General features: G+C 43.2%; 1 protein-coding gene across 5 annotated transcripts in view; it reads left to right on the forward strand.

Moving 5' to 3' along the window:
- KAT6B (lysine acetyltransferase 6B) overlaps positions 1-19,829 on the forward strand; it is a 2,279,653-nt gene that overhangs the window by 570,337 nt on the left and 1,689,487 nt on the right. For all 5 annotated transcript variants that reach the window (XM_044056739.1, XM_044056740.1, XM_044056738.1 and 2 more), the window contains exon 3: positions 13,502-13,610. In XM_044056739.1, the coding sequence (XP_043912674.1) occupies positions 13,502-13,610 (109 nt within the window). The remainder of the gene's footprint in view (positions 1-13,501; positions 13,611-19,829) is intronic.

The raw sequence follows: 19,829 nt of genomic DNA on the forward strand, positions 1-19,829 counted from the left end.
ACTAGAAAACCTAACACCAGAATGCCTTGTATGTCTGAGCTTTGCATTTGCTGTCACAATAAAGGACGGGACTCCAGTTCCCCTGATCCTTTGGGTATCCCCTGTGAGTTAATCAAGTGTGGCTTATTTTATGCTTCTGTCAAAGAACATCTTTCAGACTGCCTCTGAACCCCTCTTTATTAAATTCTAATCAAGTCAGGCTCTTCCTCGGCAAGATTCTCCACATTAGGACACCAAGGAAAAGTGGAATTTCTCTTTGGGACTTGAGCTGTGTACAAGAAAGGCTACCCCTTTCACCTTTTGAGCCAACTGCTAATTCTTCTTTGAAATATTTTGACCTGGAAAACTGCTTTGCTGATGGTTTTAACCTCAGCTAAAAGAGTTACAATTTCTTTTGTGCAGTGGTTTCTAGATTTACTCCTGAAATGATTTTCTGATGTTAATGAATGCATTGCAGCATTTGATGGGTTAGTGCCACTGTGCATTTTTTCACTTATCTGTAATTATTTTTTTAGGGCATTTTTAATAAAAAGATTTGTAAACTATATTCATCCATGTCCCAAATAAATGTACTATTTCTTAATGTGATGTTACCCTTGAGTTGCCACACATATTTCTACTGGACTGACACCACTAAGATTAAAGTTTAGTGTTTTCGTCAGTGATGATAGTGTAGTAAAACAAACTTTTCAAAATTGGATCTCTCCCTGAAGAGAAGAAAAACATGCCCCCTTATGCTTAGAGGCTATGTTTGGCAGTTTTTGCACTGTCTCATGTTGCAAAGATGAGATGAAAAAATGTTAACAAATCACATAATCAGCCTGTCCAGCTTCTTTCTTTCCAAACCAAGAGGAGGAAGAATTCTTCATTCATTAGATGTTCATAGACAGCTCAAGTTTTATTTAGGAAAGACTAAAGCTCTTGAGAAAACCTGACTATTTGTGTGTTTTGCAAGAAGGAAAATGAGTTTGCCAGTGTCTAACAAACTATTTCTAAATGGATCTACGGTGTGGTTCGCTTATGCTAAGTTATCAGAAAATGTTACTAGAGATAGTTAGAGCCCATTCTGTCAGAGCAGTAGCTTCATGTAAGGTGTAGATTTTGAAACTATTCTTGATTGGTTCTCTGTCTACACCTTCACTAAGCATTACAAACTGGATGTTTGGAGTAGAGCAAGAACTGGATTTGCTAAGGTTGTCCTTTGTGGCATCCAAAACTTGGAGGGAGTTTCCTCTAATCAAACTAAGCTCTGGGAGTCTTCCCTAGATATAATCTAATGCGTAGTACAGTTGTGTAGCCAACTCACCACAATAGTAGATGTTTGAATAGGTCACCTTTCTGCACTACCAGTACTGTACTTGAGGGTATCATCTGCATGTTTTGCCTTTTGGCTGGGCATTCCATAATATCTTGCATTCCACTTCTTTAAACTTCCTTTATGTCAAGGTCCATTTACATTACTTTAAGAAGTTAGTACTTTGCCTATACCTTTGTACCAGAGCAAGAAAGCTCTGAACACTAGGATGTGCCTAGGATGCATGTACACCTCACAGGGAAAGATCCCAGTCTTGGCAGGTGAGGAAGATGGACAGGACCTTGGCATGAAAAAATCCAGTTGTAAAGAATACTGCAGTAGTGGTCTATTTGAGCATCTACCATTATGGTAAGTTACTTGCACAGTTGTACTTTTTTGATTTTGTTGAATGAAAGAGAAGGTGCGTCATCACATAAAACATATAAACATATATATATATATATATATATATATTTTTTTTTTTTTTTTTGGGGGGGGGGACATTTACTAGGTTTATTATTACTAGAAATGGAAGAAAAGGAAAAGGTGAGTAAGTGTACAAGTATTAAAGATATTGAGAGAGATTTACATGTTGGAGATGGAGGTGGTATACAAGGCAGTGCAGAGAAAGATTTTGAATAATTAGGCACCCTGAGTTTTAGCAATTTGAGATGGAAATTTAAGGAGGTTTAGATTGCGAACCTTTTTTAAGGACACTGTGGCTGCTATTCCTTAGAAACATTACCGTATCATTTACAGAATATGGCGGACTGAAATATTTTAATTAAGAATATGTTTAAAAAAAACAGTAGAGTAATCCAAAACTTGGAAATCTAAGTAACATAGCTTGGAGAAAAACATAACAGAAACTAGCATGCCTGTAAAGGTACCTTTGTGACACCTTTACATGCCACTGAAGATGCCAAAAAGGCTGAAGGAAAATTATCCTGGATCACTGAGCTAAGACTGAAGATGTGCATCTATATTAACTAGCTAATTAGCATGTGCAGCATTTCAGGCTACAAACTCAACCCCCTACAACTTATCCTACATTCCGCTGCATTCACCTTCCTCTTTTCAGTTCTTTCCTACAGCAGAAGTTTGATACATGAAGGAAAACAGTCTCAGACTAAAGTGTGTTTTTGCATTAAGAAAACTGGGACTGTGTTCTCAGTGTTTGGCTTGCATCTGCTGTCATCCAGCCTAAGATAAGTACTTTAAATTGAAATCTTGCATTTTTCGAAGCTATTTCTGAAGACTACTGCTCTGTTATTTTATTGCATGTTTCTGCATTTCATCACTAAAGTGCATTTGCTTTTCTTGATCAACCTGCTTCCTTTGTGCATTGAGATTGCCTTAAAATGTGTGCTCATCATTGCCTGCTTGTCTGCTTTAGAATCACCTGGTAATTATGTATTGTAACTAGCTGTTTGATTTGTTTCTGGTACCTTTTCACTTTTTGGCTAATTAAAATTTCAGAAGACTGGCACTGCAGTTCTAGTGGCAGTAGAAAGCTTGCCTGGTCTTTCCAAGATGGGAAACACACAGGGAGGCTTTAAGTGAGCTCATTTAATTGGCCAGAAAGAGCCAGAGGGCTTTCTTAGTTGGTTTACAAACTTTTCTATGAGTCTGTAAATTCTGCTGCTCGTCTCTCAGTGGCATTTAGCAGTGCTTTGTAGAGAGGTAGGCACTTAAAAACTACATTTTCTCTATAAAACTTCCCCTGTAACTTTACCCTGTAGCAAGATGTGCAAAGAGCGATTTGTGAGGCACGTCTTCAGTCTTGCATACTATTGTTGCAGTTTCTGCTCTCAGAACACTGAAGTTAGCCTGCTGTACCACCCCTTTGTAGTTCAAGTGAAAAAAAGACCTGACACCATGGATGGGCACTTTCCCAATTTCTCGGCCATTAACTTGGGAGATCTGGACATCCTGAAGCCATGTAGGAAGTGTCTCATGTTCACTGACAGCCAACTCATCCTTGGAGAAAAGGATATAGTGTATGACAGATGTAATTACATATCTTCACTGGAGGTAAGTTTCTCACACACAAAAATAATCAGGATGTTCTCCGTGTTTTACTGTTGCAGTCATCACACTTGGGTTATCCTGCCTGGGGTAGCCTTAAGTCAGCCCGAATACCAGAGGCTTAGTATTTCTGCGTCGGTTGCTGTCGCTTCAGGACTGACGTCAGGTTGTCAGGGGTATAAAAACAGGCAGCCGATGCCATTACATCAGTCTTTCTTGCCAAGGAGCCTGAAGCAGAAGTAGTTCGCACAAATGCCAGTCGGTCGCTACCTGAGTTTTCGTTTCTGAAATCGAATCATCTTGAAGTCTTCTAAAGCTAAGTACCCCATTGGGGATCCTTTTTTCCTGCTCTAACCGATGTCAGAAAAAGTTAACAATTGTCTCGCCTGTCGAAAGCAAATACCACACCGAGATTTCCATTCTTACTACGTCACCCGTTTAGGCCCAGACCACGACATACCTCGCTGTCAGATTTGTGCTTTGTTCAACGCCCGAACTGTTCATCATCGGGCCCTTATTGTAGCTAAATACTTTCATTCTAGATCTCCTTATTCCGAAATGGCTTCGGTAAGCCATCCAACTACCGATCTTCCGAAAAAATGTAAGGATAAAGACGGAGACAGACGGCACAAGTCCAAAACTGCTGACGACACTTCCGTTAAGCTAGTCGCCAGTTCGCCAGTACTCAGTGAGGTGCTTTTGTAGCCCCTGATGCCAACTTTGATGGATTCGCAGGTCGCTACTGAGACCCGTTCGGAGTCCGGTATGCCGCAAGACTCTTCTTTGACTACGGAACCTGCGGATGTCTCTACCTTGGATGGGTCTGGAGCCACTGTGCAGACACCGGCTTCTGAGGAAGTTCTTAGCACTACTGATATTCGAAACAAACTGACGACTTCTTTCGTGTCTTCAGTTCTTTCTAAAACTACCCAGTTTCTAAGGCCAAGAGTACGAGCTACGCCTAAAAAACCGACGACCCAAACTCAAGCGCCTGCTTCCTTGCTACAATCTCAGATGCTTAAAATGGCAGAAGACCTGATTATGCTGATTAGGGGAAGCCAGTCTTCCCCTGCTAAAAGAAAAAGAGACTTGTCCCCAGCAGCTTTATCTGACCAAGACTCCGACCACTCTGAAGTTTCTGAATATGAAGACATGCCCTTACCTGCCTGTGAGGATTCAGATGCAGAAGAATCGATTCCTTTTGCCTCCCCTCCACAGGATTTTTCTTTTGGTGAAACCCTGCATACTTTGAGAGAGTATTTCCATTGGGAATGCCAGGATTATCCTCAGTCCAAAAAGAGACTCAAGGAATTTTTAGATTTACCACCCCACAGACCCTTAGCTATCCCTCCTGTTCTGGATGTTGTAGATGATGTCTTTATGGAATCCAGTCTAATTCCTGATACTTTACCCCTGCTCCAAGGAAACCTGACAGGTGCTACAGAGTCCCTGACTCTCACAAATGTTTCTTCAGAAATCCTACTGCTGACCCAGAGGTCATCTCCCAAGGACCTAAAGGGATAAAAACAACTGCAGCTAAGAATCCCACCCCCTTGGTCAGGAATTCCCGAGCTTTAGACAGATTGGGTAAAAAAGTATACGCCTCTGCAACTCTTGCCATTAGAGCATTGAATTGTCAGTTCCACATACTGAAATACCAGCAACATACTATGTAACTTATTAAGCAAAAATTGTCTACCTTTCTTGACTGTGCAGAAAATAATTACAGGAGCTTATGCATTCTGCAAGCCAAGTCAGCAAGCGTACCCTGCAATGTGGGTTTGACGCCTTAGAAGCATCTTGCAGGGCAGTAGTCACAGGTTCTGTACTTAGAAGGCATGGCTGGCTTAAGGAGCAGACCTTGCCAGATCATGTCAAATCAAAATTATTGGAAGCGCCTCTGAACAAGGACAATCTGTTTGGCACCAAAGCAGAAGAGGTTTTAAAAAATATGGAAGAAAGGCCAAGTCTGTGCAGACAGTCCCAAGATTTTTTGCAAGTGCAGCCTCCAAGATTCAGTAGGCATTGCCCCTCAAAACATTGGTCCTTTCCAGCCCCCTCAAGGCCATCTCAAACGAGACCCAGGCGAAACAGACCCCCCAGATTACATTCTCAGGGTATGCAGAGATCTAAGCAATGGAGTACCTCCACTTCTAAAGCAGGGAGTACTAAGCCACCCCCTTACAGAAAGAATTCACAATGACTTCTCAACTCCACTCCTCACCTCTGCCCAATTGCTCGTGCCCCTAGGAGGAAAACTTGCCCACCATATAAAAAACTGGACCTCCATCACCAACGATCGATGGGTCCTTAACATAGTATCCCAGTGGTACAAATTTCATTTCCATACGCTGCCAACCCCAAAAGGGTTCCCAGACCTTCCTCCAAACCAGTGGGCAGAGGCACAAAACCAAGTTCAGTCCCTGCTCTCCATAAGGGTAATTCAGCCTGTTTCTGCAGAACAGATAGGCCAAGGTTTTTATTCCAGACTTTTCCTGGTACCCAGAAAAGAGGGCACCTGGCGACTAATCTTGGATCTATCCATTCTAAACACCTTCTTGGTGGTACCAAAATTCAAAATGCTCACCCCTACAGCAGCTTCTCCCTATACTGTCCAAAGATACCTGGTTAGCCACCATAGACCTAAAGGAGGCCTATCTGCACATCCCATTCAGGGAATCCTGCAGGAAATCTCTACATTTCAGGGCAGGATGTATGCATTATCAGATGTTCATCGTGTTACCCTGCTGCAGTCATTACACTTGGGTTATCCTTTCGTCAGGCGGTCCCGCAGTCGGACGGATTTCCAAAGTCTTGGTCCGACGTCGGTTGCTGTCGCCTCATCCCTGACGTCAGTGCGCCAGGGGTACATATACTGCAACCGACGCCATTTTCTTCAGTCTTTCTTGCCGCGCGGTGCCCGAAGCAGAAGCAGTTCGCAAGTGCCGGTCGGCCGACTCCTGAGATTTTCGTATTCGAGTTTCAGACCGAAGTCTTCTGTAAAGCGAAGTACCCCATTGGGGAAACTTTTCTTGCCTCAGACCGATATCCAAAAAAGTTAACAATTGTATTTCTTGTGGGAAGCAAATACCTCATAAGGATTTTCATTCTTATTGTATACCCTGCCTAGGCCCTGATCACGACGTCACTTCTTGCCATTTTTGTGCTAGATTTAATAAACGCACTATTAAAAGACTATTTGATTTCGCATGACACTATTTTGGCCGAAAATTTAATTATAACATGCCGTCGGAGCTACCGACTACCGGCGTGCACAAAAAGCGCAGGGATAAGGATCGACAGCCCAGGCCTAAGCCCGATTCCGAGGCCTCGGTTGATCCGGTCTCTGGTTCTCCGTTCATCAGTGAAGCTCTGACGCAGCCTCTGACTACTGCAGTTGAGGAACCCGAGACCGCTAAGGATATTTTGACGGAATGTACTAGGCCGACGCAGCCTTTTACTTCTGGCCCTACCGACGACTTACCTCCCAAGGACACCGGTACTTCTGAAACACCTTCGCTTTCTGAAGGCGTTTTCAGACCGACGACTCTTGCAGTTAAAACGTTTTCTAAACCGAAGACTCCTTCCAAATCGAAAAAGGCTTCACTTTTCAAGGCCCTATGCCTAAGAAACAGATGCTCAAGATGGCTGAAGATCTGATTTCTCTTATCAGGGGTTCCCAGCCTCCTCCTGAAAAAGGACTAGACAAGAGGAAGAATCTGCTTCCTCTGAACAACTGTCTATTTCTTCGGATTCCTCTGAAGACCAAGACTATTCCTTCTCTCCTTATGAAGATTCTGATGCTGAGGACTCTATTCCCTCAGCTTCTCCTCCAGAAGATTACTCTTTTGGGGAAACTTTACACACTATGAGGGAACATTTTCACTGGGAAGGTCAGGATTACTCTGATTCCAAGAAAAGGCTCAGAGAGTTTCTTTTACTCCCCCAACACAGACCTCTAGCCATCCCTTCTGTTTTGGACATTGTGGATGATGTTTACTTAGAATCCACTTTCAACCCTGATTCTCTGCCTCCTGCCCCGGCCAAGCCTGACAGATACTACAGAGTACCTGATTCCCATAAATTCCTTTACAAAAGCCCAGTAGCTGACCCAGAGACTATCTCCCAGGGTGCCAAGGGGGCTAAGGCTTCCATGGCTAAAAATCCAGTACCTTCTGAAAGGGATTCACGAGCACTAGACAGATGGGGGAAAAAAGTTTACACCTCAGCCACTTTAGCTATGAGAGCTCTAAACTGTCAGTTCCATATGCTTAAGTATCAGCAATTTCTGATCTCTCAGTTAAAACAAAAGATAACAACCCTTCCTCAACAATCTGAATTGAAAGAAGTACAGGATTTGTTGCACGCCACTGAGCAGGTGGGCAAACATACTTTACAATGTGTGTTTGATTCTTTGGAGGCCTCCTGCATAGCAGCGGCCACTGGTTCAGTTATACATAGGCATGCCTGGTTAAAGGAACAAAGTCTGTCTGAACATGTTAAAGTAAAACTACTGGATGCTCCCTTGCAGCAGGATGTTCTTTTTGGTGTTAAAGCAGAAGAAGTTTTAAAGAAAATGGAAGATAAGGCAAAATCAATGCAGTCAGTCAAAGATTTCCTGCAGGTACAACCCCCTCGCTTCAGCAGAAACTGGCCAACCAAGAATTGGTCCTTTCCAGCCACTGACGGGCCTCAGAGGGGTAAATACAGGCGCCCGGCGCCCAAGGGGCAGAGGACAACCACAAGCTCAGTATAGACCGCCAATGGACCACTCCAACCCAGAAGGGAGGAGAAGACAGGTCTCAAGCCACCAGAAGGCAAACTCAATGACTTGCACCTCCACTGGCCAAACAAAGTTCTCTTGTCAGCCCCCCCCGGGGGGAAAACTAGCATTATTTGTAGACAACTGGCACATGGTCACAAAGGACAAATGGGTCCTAGACATAATTTTACGAGGATACAGATTCCACTTTCACACCTTGCCAATAAAAAGAGGAATGCCAAACCTGCCACAAAATCAAAGGGCAGAGGCTCAAAACCAAATTACAGCTCTCGTGGCCATGAGAGCCATTCAAAGGGTGCCAACTCAAGAGCAAGGCCAAGGATTTTACTCAAGACTATTCCTAGTACCCAGGAAAGAAAATGCTTGGAGACCAATTCTGGACCTTTCAATTCTAAACACTTACTTACAAGTTCCCAAATTCAAGATGCTAACACTACAGCAGCTACTTCCCATGTTGGAAAAGGAAGCATGGCTGGTAACATTGGACCTCAAGGAGGCATACCTGCATGTCCCTATCAGACAAAGTTGCAGAAGATACCTCCGTTTCATTGCAGGTTCAACGCATTATCAATTCTCTGCATTGCCCTTTGGCTTATCTACTGCGCCCAGAGTATTCACAAAATGCCTGGCACCAGTAATTGCATACTGCAGACAAAGAGGAATTCAAATATATCCATACCTGGACGACTGTCTCATCCAAGCAGAAAGAAAAGACATTCTCATACAACATCTGACTTTTGTGAAGCATCTACTAAATTGTCTGGGGTACACAGTAAACGAAAAGAAGTCAAAACTAGTACCCTCACAAAAAATGACATTCCTGGGTGCCAGCTTGGACACAACGGCCCAGAAGGCTTATCTTACACCAGACAAGCAATTACAACTGACTCAATATTTCAAGACAATGGCAACAAAGACACAATTAACTGCAAGAAAAATTCTGCAGGCTTTGGGCTTCATGGCATCTTGCATTCTGATAATACCATTTGCAAAACTGCATATGAGGAAATCACAATGGTTCCTAAAAAGCGTATGGTCTCAACACAGCCACAGCTTGGACACAGTGATATCTCTCATTCCCTGCCTACAACAGGAATTTCTATGGTGGGCACAGGCATGTCACCTCAACAAGGGTCAGCCTTTCACCTTGACCCACCCAGGCAAACTATCACAACAGATGCTTCAGACTATGCCTGGGGGGGCTCACATGGCAGGGCAATGCATTCAAGGCCTATGGACTGCAGAACAAAGAAAACTGCACATAAACCAAAAAGAGATGCTAGCTGTACAGAAAGCGCTGACAGCCTTCAAGGATCTACTACAACCTGGACAACTGGCAATAAAGACGGACAACACCACAGTAATGTGGTACATAAACAAACAAGGGGGCACACATTCCTACCCTCTTTGCAGGCAAGCAGTAATCTTATGGAACACAGCTCTGACCTACCAAGTCCAGTTACAAGCTCACTTCCTGCCAGGACAGAAAAACGCATTGGCAGACCTAAGCAGAAACATCAAAGATCCCCACGAGTGGAAGCTAGACCCACAGATATTTGCAATGATAATTCAAAGATGGGCCTACCAAATATAGACCTGTTTGCCAGTCCTCAAAATTACCAGCTGACAAAATTTTGTACAAGGACATTCCACCAACAAGCTTGGAAAGTGGATGCTCTCTCCTTCAGTTTGAAAAACCTGACAGCATATGCCTTTTCCACCATTACCTCTTCTCACAAAGGTTCTTTTGAAAGTCAAAAAGGAGAAACCTCGAATGATTCTCATAGCCCCAGACTGGCCACGCCAGCACTGGTACCCACTATTGAAGAATATGGCTCACAGTCCACCATGGATATTGCCTCAAATACCTCATTTGCTCACACAGCAGGACAAGCAGATTCTACACAGCCAGATCAAAACCTTAAACCTGGCTGCATGGCAAATCATCTAAGCAGCCAACCAGCCCCTCTTTCACAAGCAGTACTGGATGTTATTCTAGAAGCCAGGAGGCCAAGCACCAGGAAGGCTTACTCGGACAAATGGAAAAGGTTTTCAGCTTGGAACCAAGCTAAAGGCCTGGATCCAACTCAGCCTCATATGCCTCACATTCTGCAGTATTTAGCTGAGATGTTGCATAAAGGACTTTCCTTCTCCTCTATTAAAATCCATGTGCTTCAGCTATTTCAGCTCACTACGACACAAATCCACTCCTAAGGCAGTTCCTCAGAGGGGCAAAAAACATTAGACCACCTAGAAGAGCTCCTACACCTACATGGGACCTCAACTTTGTTCTGGAAAAACTAACATTACCTCCCTTTGAACCAGCTTTTTCTGCAGACCTTCAGTTCCTATCTTGGAAGACTGCCCTGCTCCTGGCAATAACTTCTGCTAGGAGAGTTTCAGAATTACAGGCACTTATGGCAGTGGAACCTTTCCTCATTTTTCATCAGGACAGAGTTTCCCTACGAACTAATCCTTCATTCATGCCTAAGGTGGTTTCCAGCGTAGCTTTAAATCAAACCATCCATCTACCCACTTTCTTCCCCAACCCACAGAACAAAGGGGAGAGACTCCTACATTCCTTGGACATTCACAGGCAGCTTCGATATTACTTGGATAAAACTAAAGCTTTCAGAAAAACTGACCAGCTCTTTGTTTCCTATGCTACAGCTTCTCAAGGGAGGGCCATTTCCAAGCAAACCATTTCTAAATGGATAGGCCATTGCATACGATTCTGCTATACCCGTCATGGGAAACCAGTTCCTCCTACCATTAGATCCCACTCTACCAGGGCAACAGCTACCTCTACAGCCTTTCTCAGGGGGGTTCCTACCAAGGAAATTTTAGAAGCTGCAACTTGGAGTTCTGTACACACCTTCACCAAACATTATCACCTACCTCTTTATTCCAAGTCCAGGGCAGGCTTCGCCACTGCAGTTCTGCAGAGACTCATTGCCTCCTCTAACCCTGTATAATGCCTCCACCCTACCTTAGCTTTGGGACTCAACCCAAGTGTAATGACTGCAGCAGGGTAACACGATGAACATAGTACAGTTTTGTACCTACCATAAATGTATATGTTCGAGTGTTCACCCTGCTGCAGTCCAGGTTACCCTCCCTCCAACCCCTCTGATCTACTGGCTAAACCTATGCTATGCCTTACTGATGTATTTGCTTATAGCTGAGGGGTTTTTGTGTTTGTACAGTGTTCTCACTTTTTGGTACTGATTTGGATCACCCTTTTGGGGGCACCTGACATCTGGGGCAAGAAAAACTGAAGAAAATGGCGTCGGTTGCAGTATATGTACCCCTGGCGCACTGACGTCAGGGATGAGGCAACAGCAACCGACGTCGGACCAAGACTTTGGAAATCCGGCCGACTGCGGGGACCACCTGACGACAGGATAACCCAAGTGTAATGACTGCAGCAGGGTGAACACTCGAACATCTACATTTATGGTAGGTACAAAACTGTACTTTATAATTGTCTTGCCTTCATGCAACTACATTGATAAAACTGTGTTTTTGTAACCACGTACCCCAAAAACTATATTCATCTTAATGACATATTTTCTTTTTATTGACACTGTGTAACATTGTATTCCTACTTAATGCCTTGTAATAATCCTGTAACATTGCTGTTTAATGCTAATTTATAATGAAAATTGTATAATATGTTGAAGCTTTTCTCCCTGGGCCTCCACTGAATAAGGGCTCTTCAGCTCAGTCAGATAATCCCAGTCAACAAATGTAAAATAAATAAAATAATAATAACATAAATATTCAACCTGTGATTGTTATAATATAGGTTGGCCTTCAGATAGTTGCATAAACTTTACTGCATACTTGTGCTTTTGAGTAGGATAAACACTGGCTGAAGTGAATTGCCACATTCTGAAGAGGAAGTGTACTGAATCTTTTGTTTCAGGAAACAATGCAGTGAACCTACATTTTTGAGCATTACTGCCAATAATCCCAGTTCTGCACCAAGCTGTTTTTTTTTTGTCATTGTTTTTCTGCTGGGAGGTGTTTTGTCGCAGCATCTCCTTGTAAAAAAAGCAATGCAAGTTATAGGCTGCTTTGACAGACTGATATGGGAAGCACTTTGAAAGGTTTTTCAATTGGCATAGTATGAATTCCTAAACCACATTTCATCAAATCTATGATTTGAAATGGTATGCCATTGTTTTTTTTCCTTGTAAGAGCTCAAGCTTTTGTGCCCAACAGCACCATTAGTTTGGAGATTTGGTGAACAGTAGCATTTGAAAGAGCATTTTCAGTGAAAGGGCATATATCTCGCAGATTATAGCTTGCAGCTTTCCAGCCAGCCTGACTGTACAGCCCCCATCCCTTTTGCCATGTCCCTTTTGCCATGCTGATTAGTTATTCTTTTAGTCTTTTCCCATTGCAGTACAGGACATCAACTTTTGACAGCAGCAGATCTGTCCTTTCGCATAGATATTGAATTTTTTACTGGCCCCACTTAACTGCTGTAGAATTGGGAGACAAGAATCGATCCTCAGGCTGGTTGTCGCCTGTAAGGATTTTTTCGTATTTTTCTGTTCATTCTTTCCTGACAGATTCCACATGCAGTGCATGTAAACAATGATCCCATAGGGTCTTTCATACCTTTAGTGCTGGCCTAAACTCTGCTGTCTTCATTTGGGCTCCTTCATTACTTGATGCCTTTTGTTCTCTACAACTTGAAACCCTTTGCAGACAGACCCACTTCCCCTCTCCACCCGTATTGTAGGCGAGCTAGTTACTAGCTACTCAGTCTGTCTTCTTTCTGGCTATTCAGATGGCAGGTGTGGTACTTAAACTTGCATTATGTTTAGGGACAACACAACCACGGTGGTTGCATGTATTACAAGTTTAATACAAAAAAAATCAGCTCTTTTGTAGAAGAGTCTTAGTAATTGTGTGAAGGTAGTTTTTCTGTCAGAAATGTATAACAAGGTTTGGTTGTGTTATGAATTTGCTTTAAATTAGAGAATGGTATGCAGTTCTGACTGATGGATTTATTTTAAAAGAAAGTATACCTGGTGTTTAGAAATGGCACTTTTGCTAGTATGGAAAGCTCTGTCTTGCATATATCCAAAGTGCAGGTAAGTACTAGAACGATTTTGTGGTTTTCTTATTCAGCTTCTACAGTACCCCTTGTCAGTTGGTAAAAATATTTTTTCAGTGGCATATCTTATGCTACTTGGTGTCCATGTCACTATGGAGTACTTTATGAAGAAAGTATAGTTTAACAAAACAAAATAAATAAAAAGCTAATCCATGCATACACCCTCGTAAAAACTTTTTTTTTTTTGCTTTAGAGAGAATATTTTTGCATTCTTAGTGATAGAGAGTTAATATTGATAAATTGATTATCATTTTTTCTATTCTAGCCTCGAGCCGATCCTATTCCAATTTGTAGTTTTTGTTTGGGGACAAAAGAATCAAATCGAGAAAAGAAGCCAGAGGAGTTGCTTTCCTGTGCAGATTGTGGCAGCAGTGGTGAGTTGTCCTTTGTTTTTCTTTTTTTTTAATTTTTAAAAAAAATTGTTATAATAGCAGTTGACATTCTTGCAACCCAGTGAAGTTATCCACTACAAAGGTAGCACAGAAAAATAACATCCAAGAGAGGTACAGTAACATTTTAAATAACATACTGTGTCTTGAAACATAACATACTTGAATATATGTAATCAGAGGTGTAATTAGTTATTCTGGCACCCGGGGCTGTCCACCAGATCTGAAGTTCCCATTCAATTTGAACAGCAAAACAAAAAAAAAAAGAAAAGAAAAGCTCTTCAACCTGAAGAACAAAGAAAAAAATGTATTCTTAAACTGCAGCAAACTGCTACATTTCTAGCAAGTAGCTGTTAAAGTTTATGCCTTAATGCCTGTCACATGTGTAATGCTAAAGCCCTTCAGTTCAAGTACCAGTAATGCACTGAAGAATGATCGGCTACTGCTGAGTATACCCACTTGCACTTTATGTCCAGGAAAGCTGCTTCCTTTGCCCCACCTTAACTATGCCTATGGATGTAATAATCAGTGATTCACAGTAACTTGTATGCCCCTTACATTTGTAACACAGGCATGCCCTCCAGTAGTGTAACATCAGCATAAAAAATACCTGTCAAATGGTGTACATCGTGTAAGACTTCACTTTCATTTTATAATTCCTGTCCTGTCTGTCCCTGTTAACAGGCAGTACAATGCCAGACCTGTTGTCCTCGAGCATCCCCATGCTGGCCAGTGTTCATTTGCCCATTCTCGTCCTATCAGGTGAAAATCCTTAGTTCTTTGATATTGATCTATTTCAGTAACTGTTTGCTAATAACCCAGCCACATGCGTAGTGCTACTATTACTCAGCAAAAGGGCGTAGGCTAACTCTGTTAAACTGTAACATGCAGACACATCTAGAAGCCTAACCAGTTTTTCAAAATTCTGACCTCATAGCCATTACTGAAACATGGTTTTGGGATGAATTCTGTCATCTCTAGCTTCATACTTGCCAACTACTTCTTGCACTTTGACAAAAAGCAAGGTATCAGAATAGCAAGTGGCGTGTCATCTTGGGTAAAATCAATTGGCTATTACCATTTCAAATATTACTGGAGCAAATCCTTGCTGATGTTCTTCGTGTTTCACTGTTGCAGTCATGACACCTGTGTTATCTGCCTGCAGGTAGCCCTCAGTCAGCCTGAATACCAGAGTGTTGGGATTTCTGCGTCGGATGCTGTCGCTTCTTCCATGATGTCAGGTTGTCAGGGGTATAAAACAGGCAGCCGATGCCATTTCATCAGTCTTTCTTGCCGAGAAGGTGCCTGATGCAGAAGCAGATGTTCTTCGTGTTTCACTGTTGCAGTCATTCCATTTGGGTAATCTGCTGGCAGGTTCTCCTCAGTCGGCCTGATTAAAAAAATCTTGGGTCTCTACATTTCAGGGCAGGATGTTCATCGTGTTACCCTGCTGCAGTCATTACACTTGGGTTATCCTTTCGTCAGGCGGTCCCGCAGTCGGACGGATTTCCAAAGTCTTGGTCCGACGTCGGTTGCTGTCGCCTCATCCCTGACGTCAGTGCGCCAGGGGTACATATACTGCAACCGACACCATTTTCTTCAGTCTTTCTTGCCGCGCGGTGCCCGAAGCAGAAGCAGTTCGCAAGTGCCGGTCGGCCGACTCCTGAACGTTTTCGAGTTTCAGAACCGAAGTCTTCAACTTAAAGCTAAGTACCCCGTTGGGGAAACTTTTTCTTGCTCATTACTGATGTCAGTAAAAGTTAATAATTACATTACTTGTGGGAAGCAAATACCTCATAAGGATTTTCATTTGTACTGTATTCCTTGCCTAGGCCATGACCACGACATACCTTGCTGTTGGTTTTGTGCTTTATTTAATCAGCGCACTATCCGTCATCGGTACATTTTTGCATCAAAATATTTCAGTTCTCAGTTTAATTATCCAGAAATGGCGTCGGTCAGCCATCCAACTACCGGGATACCAAAAAAAAAAAATGCAAAGAAAAAGACAGACAGGCTGTTGAGGTCCAAAACTGCCGACGACGCCTCTCCTAAGCCAGTCACCAGTTCGCCGGTACTCCGTGAGGTGCTTTCACAGCCCCTGATACCCGCTACTTCTGATTTGCAGGCCTCTACTGAGACCCATTCGGAGTCCGATATGCCGTGAGATGCTTCACATTTGGAACCCGTGGATGTCTCTACCTTGGATGGGTCCGGAGCTGCTGAGCAGGCACCAGCTTCTGAGGGTGTAGTCAGGCCTACAGACGTGCATATTAAACCGACACCAACTTCAATGCTAAGACCGACGCCCGGCCACATGTTCAGGCCCCTATGCCTAAAAAACAAATTATCGAAATGGCTGAAGATTTAATTACTCTAATCAGGAATAGTCGACCCCCTCCCTCCAAGATGCCCAGGATTGAATTTGATTATGAATCTTCTGAATAGGACTCTGTTTCTTCTGACTCTTCTAATCTGTTTTTGTCCATACCTACTTATGAGGACTCTGATGCAGAGGAATCCATTCCCTCTGCTTCTCTGCCTGAGGATTTCTCTTTTGGGGAAACTTTACATACCTTAAGGGAGCATTTCCACTGGGAAAGTCAGGATTTCTCTGAATCTAAAAAGAGGCTTAGGGATTTCCTTCTGCCTCAGCATGGGCCTTTGGCTATACCAGCTGTACTAGATATTGATGATGATGTGTTTTCGGAATCCAGTATGGCCTCTGATTCCTTGCCCCTAGCAAACCAGACAGGTACTACAGGGTTCCGGAGTCCCACGAATTCCTTTTCAAAAACCCTATTGCGGACCCTGAAACCATTTCTCAGGGGCCCAAGGGCGTTAAGGCTCCTACTGCTAAAAATCCTACCCCTTCTGATAGAGACTCCAGGGCGCTGGATGGATGGGGTAAAAAGGCATATACTTCTGCAACCTTAGCAATCAGGGCATTAAACTGTCAATTCCATATGCTAAAATATCAGCAGCATATCATGGGACTACTTAAACAGAAAATTATGTTGATTTCTGACTGTGGAGAATAAAGATTTGCAGGACCTATTGCATTCAGCTGAACAAGTTGGCAAACGTACTTTGCAATGTGGTTTTGATTCTTTAGAGGCCTCTTGTAGGGCTGCTGTTACAGGGTTTGTGCTTAGAAGGCATGCTTGGCTTAAGGAGCAATCTCTGCCTGATCATGTTAAAGCAAAACTTTTGGATGCTCCTTTACAGCAGGACCGCTTATTTGGCAATAAGGCTGAAGAGGTTCTAAAAAAAATGGAAGATGAAGCTAAATCTATGCAAACTATGAAAGATTTCTTACAAGTCCAACCTCCTAGATTTAGTAGGCATTGGCCTACTAAGAACTGGTCCTTTCCAGCTCCTTCCAGAGCCACTACGGCCAAACCCAGACATTCCAAAACCACCAGGTTTCAGTCCCAAAGGCCTTTCAGATCTAAGCAGTGGGGTGCTTCCACTTCCAAATCTGGAAACAACAAGGCACCATCATATGGTACAGTCTCAATGACTTCCCTTTGAAATTACTAAGCACTTGCCTCTTAGACGCCCCTTTGGGGGAAAACTGGCTCTTCATTCAAGAAACTGGCAACTTATAACCCAGGACAAATGGGTTTTAAATATAGTGTCCCAGGGATACAAATTTCGTTTCCACATGCTGCCAACTCCAACCGGGTGGCCAGACCTGCCCCCAAATCATGGGGCAGAGGTTCAGAAACAAGTACTTTCCCTCCTAAACATGGGGGCTATTCAACTAGTACCAGAATAGGAAATGGGACAAAGTTTCTATTCCAGACTTTTCCTGGTACCCAGAAAAGACAAATCATGGCGTCCAATTCTGGACCTGTCTGTTCTAAACACCTTTCTGGACATTCCAAAATTCAAGATGCTGTCTCTTCACCAGTTACTTCCTATGCTAGGCAAGGATGCCTGGTTGGCAACTCTTGACCTAAAAGAGGCTTACCTGCATATCCCAATCAAGGAATCTTGCAAAATATTTCTATGCTTCAAAGCAGGCTGCATGCATTATCAGTTCTCTGCACTGCTCTTTGTTTTGTCTACTGCGCCCAGGGTATTCACAAAGTGCCTGGCTCCAGTAATTGCATTTTGCAGGCAAAGAAATATTCAAATATATCCATACCTGGACGATTGTCTAATTCAGGCAGAAAACCAGGCCATTCTTCTAAAACATCTGGCGTTTGTAAAAAGACTTCTAAGCTGTCTAGGGTACACCATAAACAAAAAGAAATCTCAACTGGGCACCCTCTCAAAAAATTACATTCCTGGGTGCAAGTTTGAATACAATTGCCCAGATGGCTTTCCTTACGACAGAAAAGCAAATTCATTTGGTGACTTACTTCAAACAGGTGGCCACTAAAATCCTGCTGTCTGCAAGGCAAATACTGCAAACCTTGGGGTTCATGGCCTCATGCATTCTTCTAATTCCATATGCAAGACTGCATATGAGGAAACTTCACTGGTACTTAAAAAGTTTATGGAGTCAGCATTGTCACAGCCTGGAAACAATGATTCCTATCATACCTTGCCTGCGCCTAGAGTTCCTATGGTGGGCAGAGGCCTGCCACCAAAACAAGGGACAGTCATTCACACCACCTCCTGCTGCCCAAACCCTAACTACAGACGTATCAGACTATGCATGAGGGGCTCATCTGGCAGGGAAATGCATTCAGGGCAAATGGAGCCCAAATCAAATGCACCTTCATATCAATCAAAAAGAAATGCTAGCTGTACAGAATGCACTGACCGCCTTCAAGGACTATCTTCATCCAGGACAATTACTGATAAAGACGGACAACACCACGGTTATGTGGTACATAAACAAGCAGGGGGGTACACACTTCTACTCTCTTTGCAGACTAGCCATGGCTTTGTGGAACACGGCCTTGACCTATCAAATATAACTACAAGCTCAATTCCTGCCAGGAAAGCTGAATACTCTGGCAGATGAACTAAGCAGAAATCTCATGGACCCACATGAATGGAAACTGGAACCACGGATTTTCAACACGTTGACAAGCAAATGGGGAAGTCCAGACATAGATCTTTTTGCCTCACCCCAGAACTATCAGTTGGACAAATTCTGCACAAGAACTCATCACAAAGAAGCCTGGAAAGTGATTGCTCTATCATTCAGCTGGAAAAACCTATCGGTCTATGCCTTCCCCCCCCTGCCTCTGCTCTCCAAAGTTCTACTAAAAGTCAAACAGGACAAACCAAAAATGATTTTGATTGCTCCAGACTGGCCTCGCCAGCACTGGTACACACTCCTGCGCAATGTGTCACACCTTCCACCGTGGCACCTGCCTCAGACACCTTACTTAACTGTCTCAGCAGAACAACCACATTCTGCACACTCTGCTGCAAACTTTGAATCTTGCAGCATGGCTAATCACCTAAATTCATTCTTAGCATCCCTCGGCAAACCTGTGATGGATGTCATTTTGGAGGCAAGAAGGCCTAGTACTAGAAAATCTTATGCTGACAAATGGAAAAGGTTCTGTGCCTGGAATTCATCACAAGGGATAAGCACAGCAGAGCTAAATATTCCTCAGATTTTACAATACTTAACTGAGATGCTTCACAAGGGCCTGTCCTTTTCTTCCATAAAAATCCATGCCTCAGCCATTTCAGCTCATTACAACATGGAACCTCCCCTCTTCTCTCATGCTCTGTTAAAGCAGTATCTCAGAGGGGCCAAAAACTTAAGACCACCCAGGAGAGCTCCAACCCCTGCCTGGGACCTCAATTTTGTATTGGAAAAATTCACTCTCCCTCCTTTCGAGCCAGCTGCTAGTGCAGACTTAAAATTTGTCTCCTGGAAAACAGCTTTCCTTTTAGCAGTCACTTCAGCTAGAAGGATTTCCGAATTACATGCTCTTATGGCAGTGGAGCCTTTCATCATTTTTCATGCGGACAGGGTGACTCTCAGGACCAATCCATCCTTCATGCCTAAGGTGGTATCCAGTGTGGCTCTTAATCAGACCATTCATTTGCCAACTTTCTTTTCCAATCCACAGAACAAGGGGGAGCTGATTCTGCATTCATTGGATGTACACAGACAACTTAGATTTTACTTAAACAGGACAAAATCTCAAAGAAAATCTGAACAACTACTGGTGGCATTTACTGCAGGGGCAGAGGGAAAGGCTATTTCAAAGCAGACAATTTCCA

Source organism: Protopterus annectens, chromosome 14.part0 (assembly GCF_019279795.1).
Source record: "Protopterus annectens isolate FY-2018-M chromosome 14.part0, PAN1.0, whole genome shotgun sequence".
Classification (NCBI taxonomy): domain Eukaryota; kingdom Metazoa; phylum Chordata; order Ceratodontiformes; family Protopteridae; genus Protopterus; species Protopterus annectens.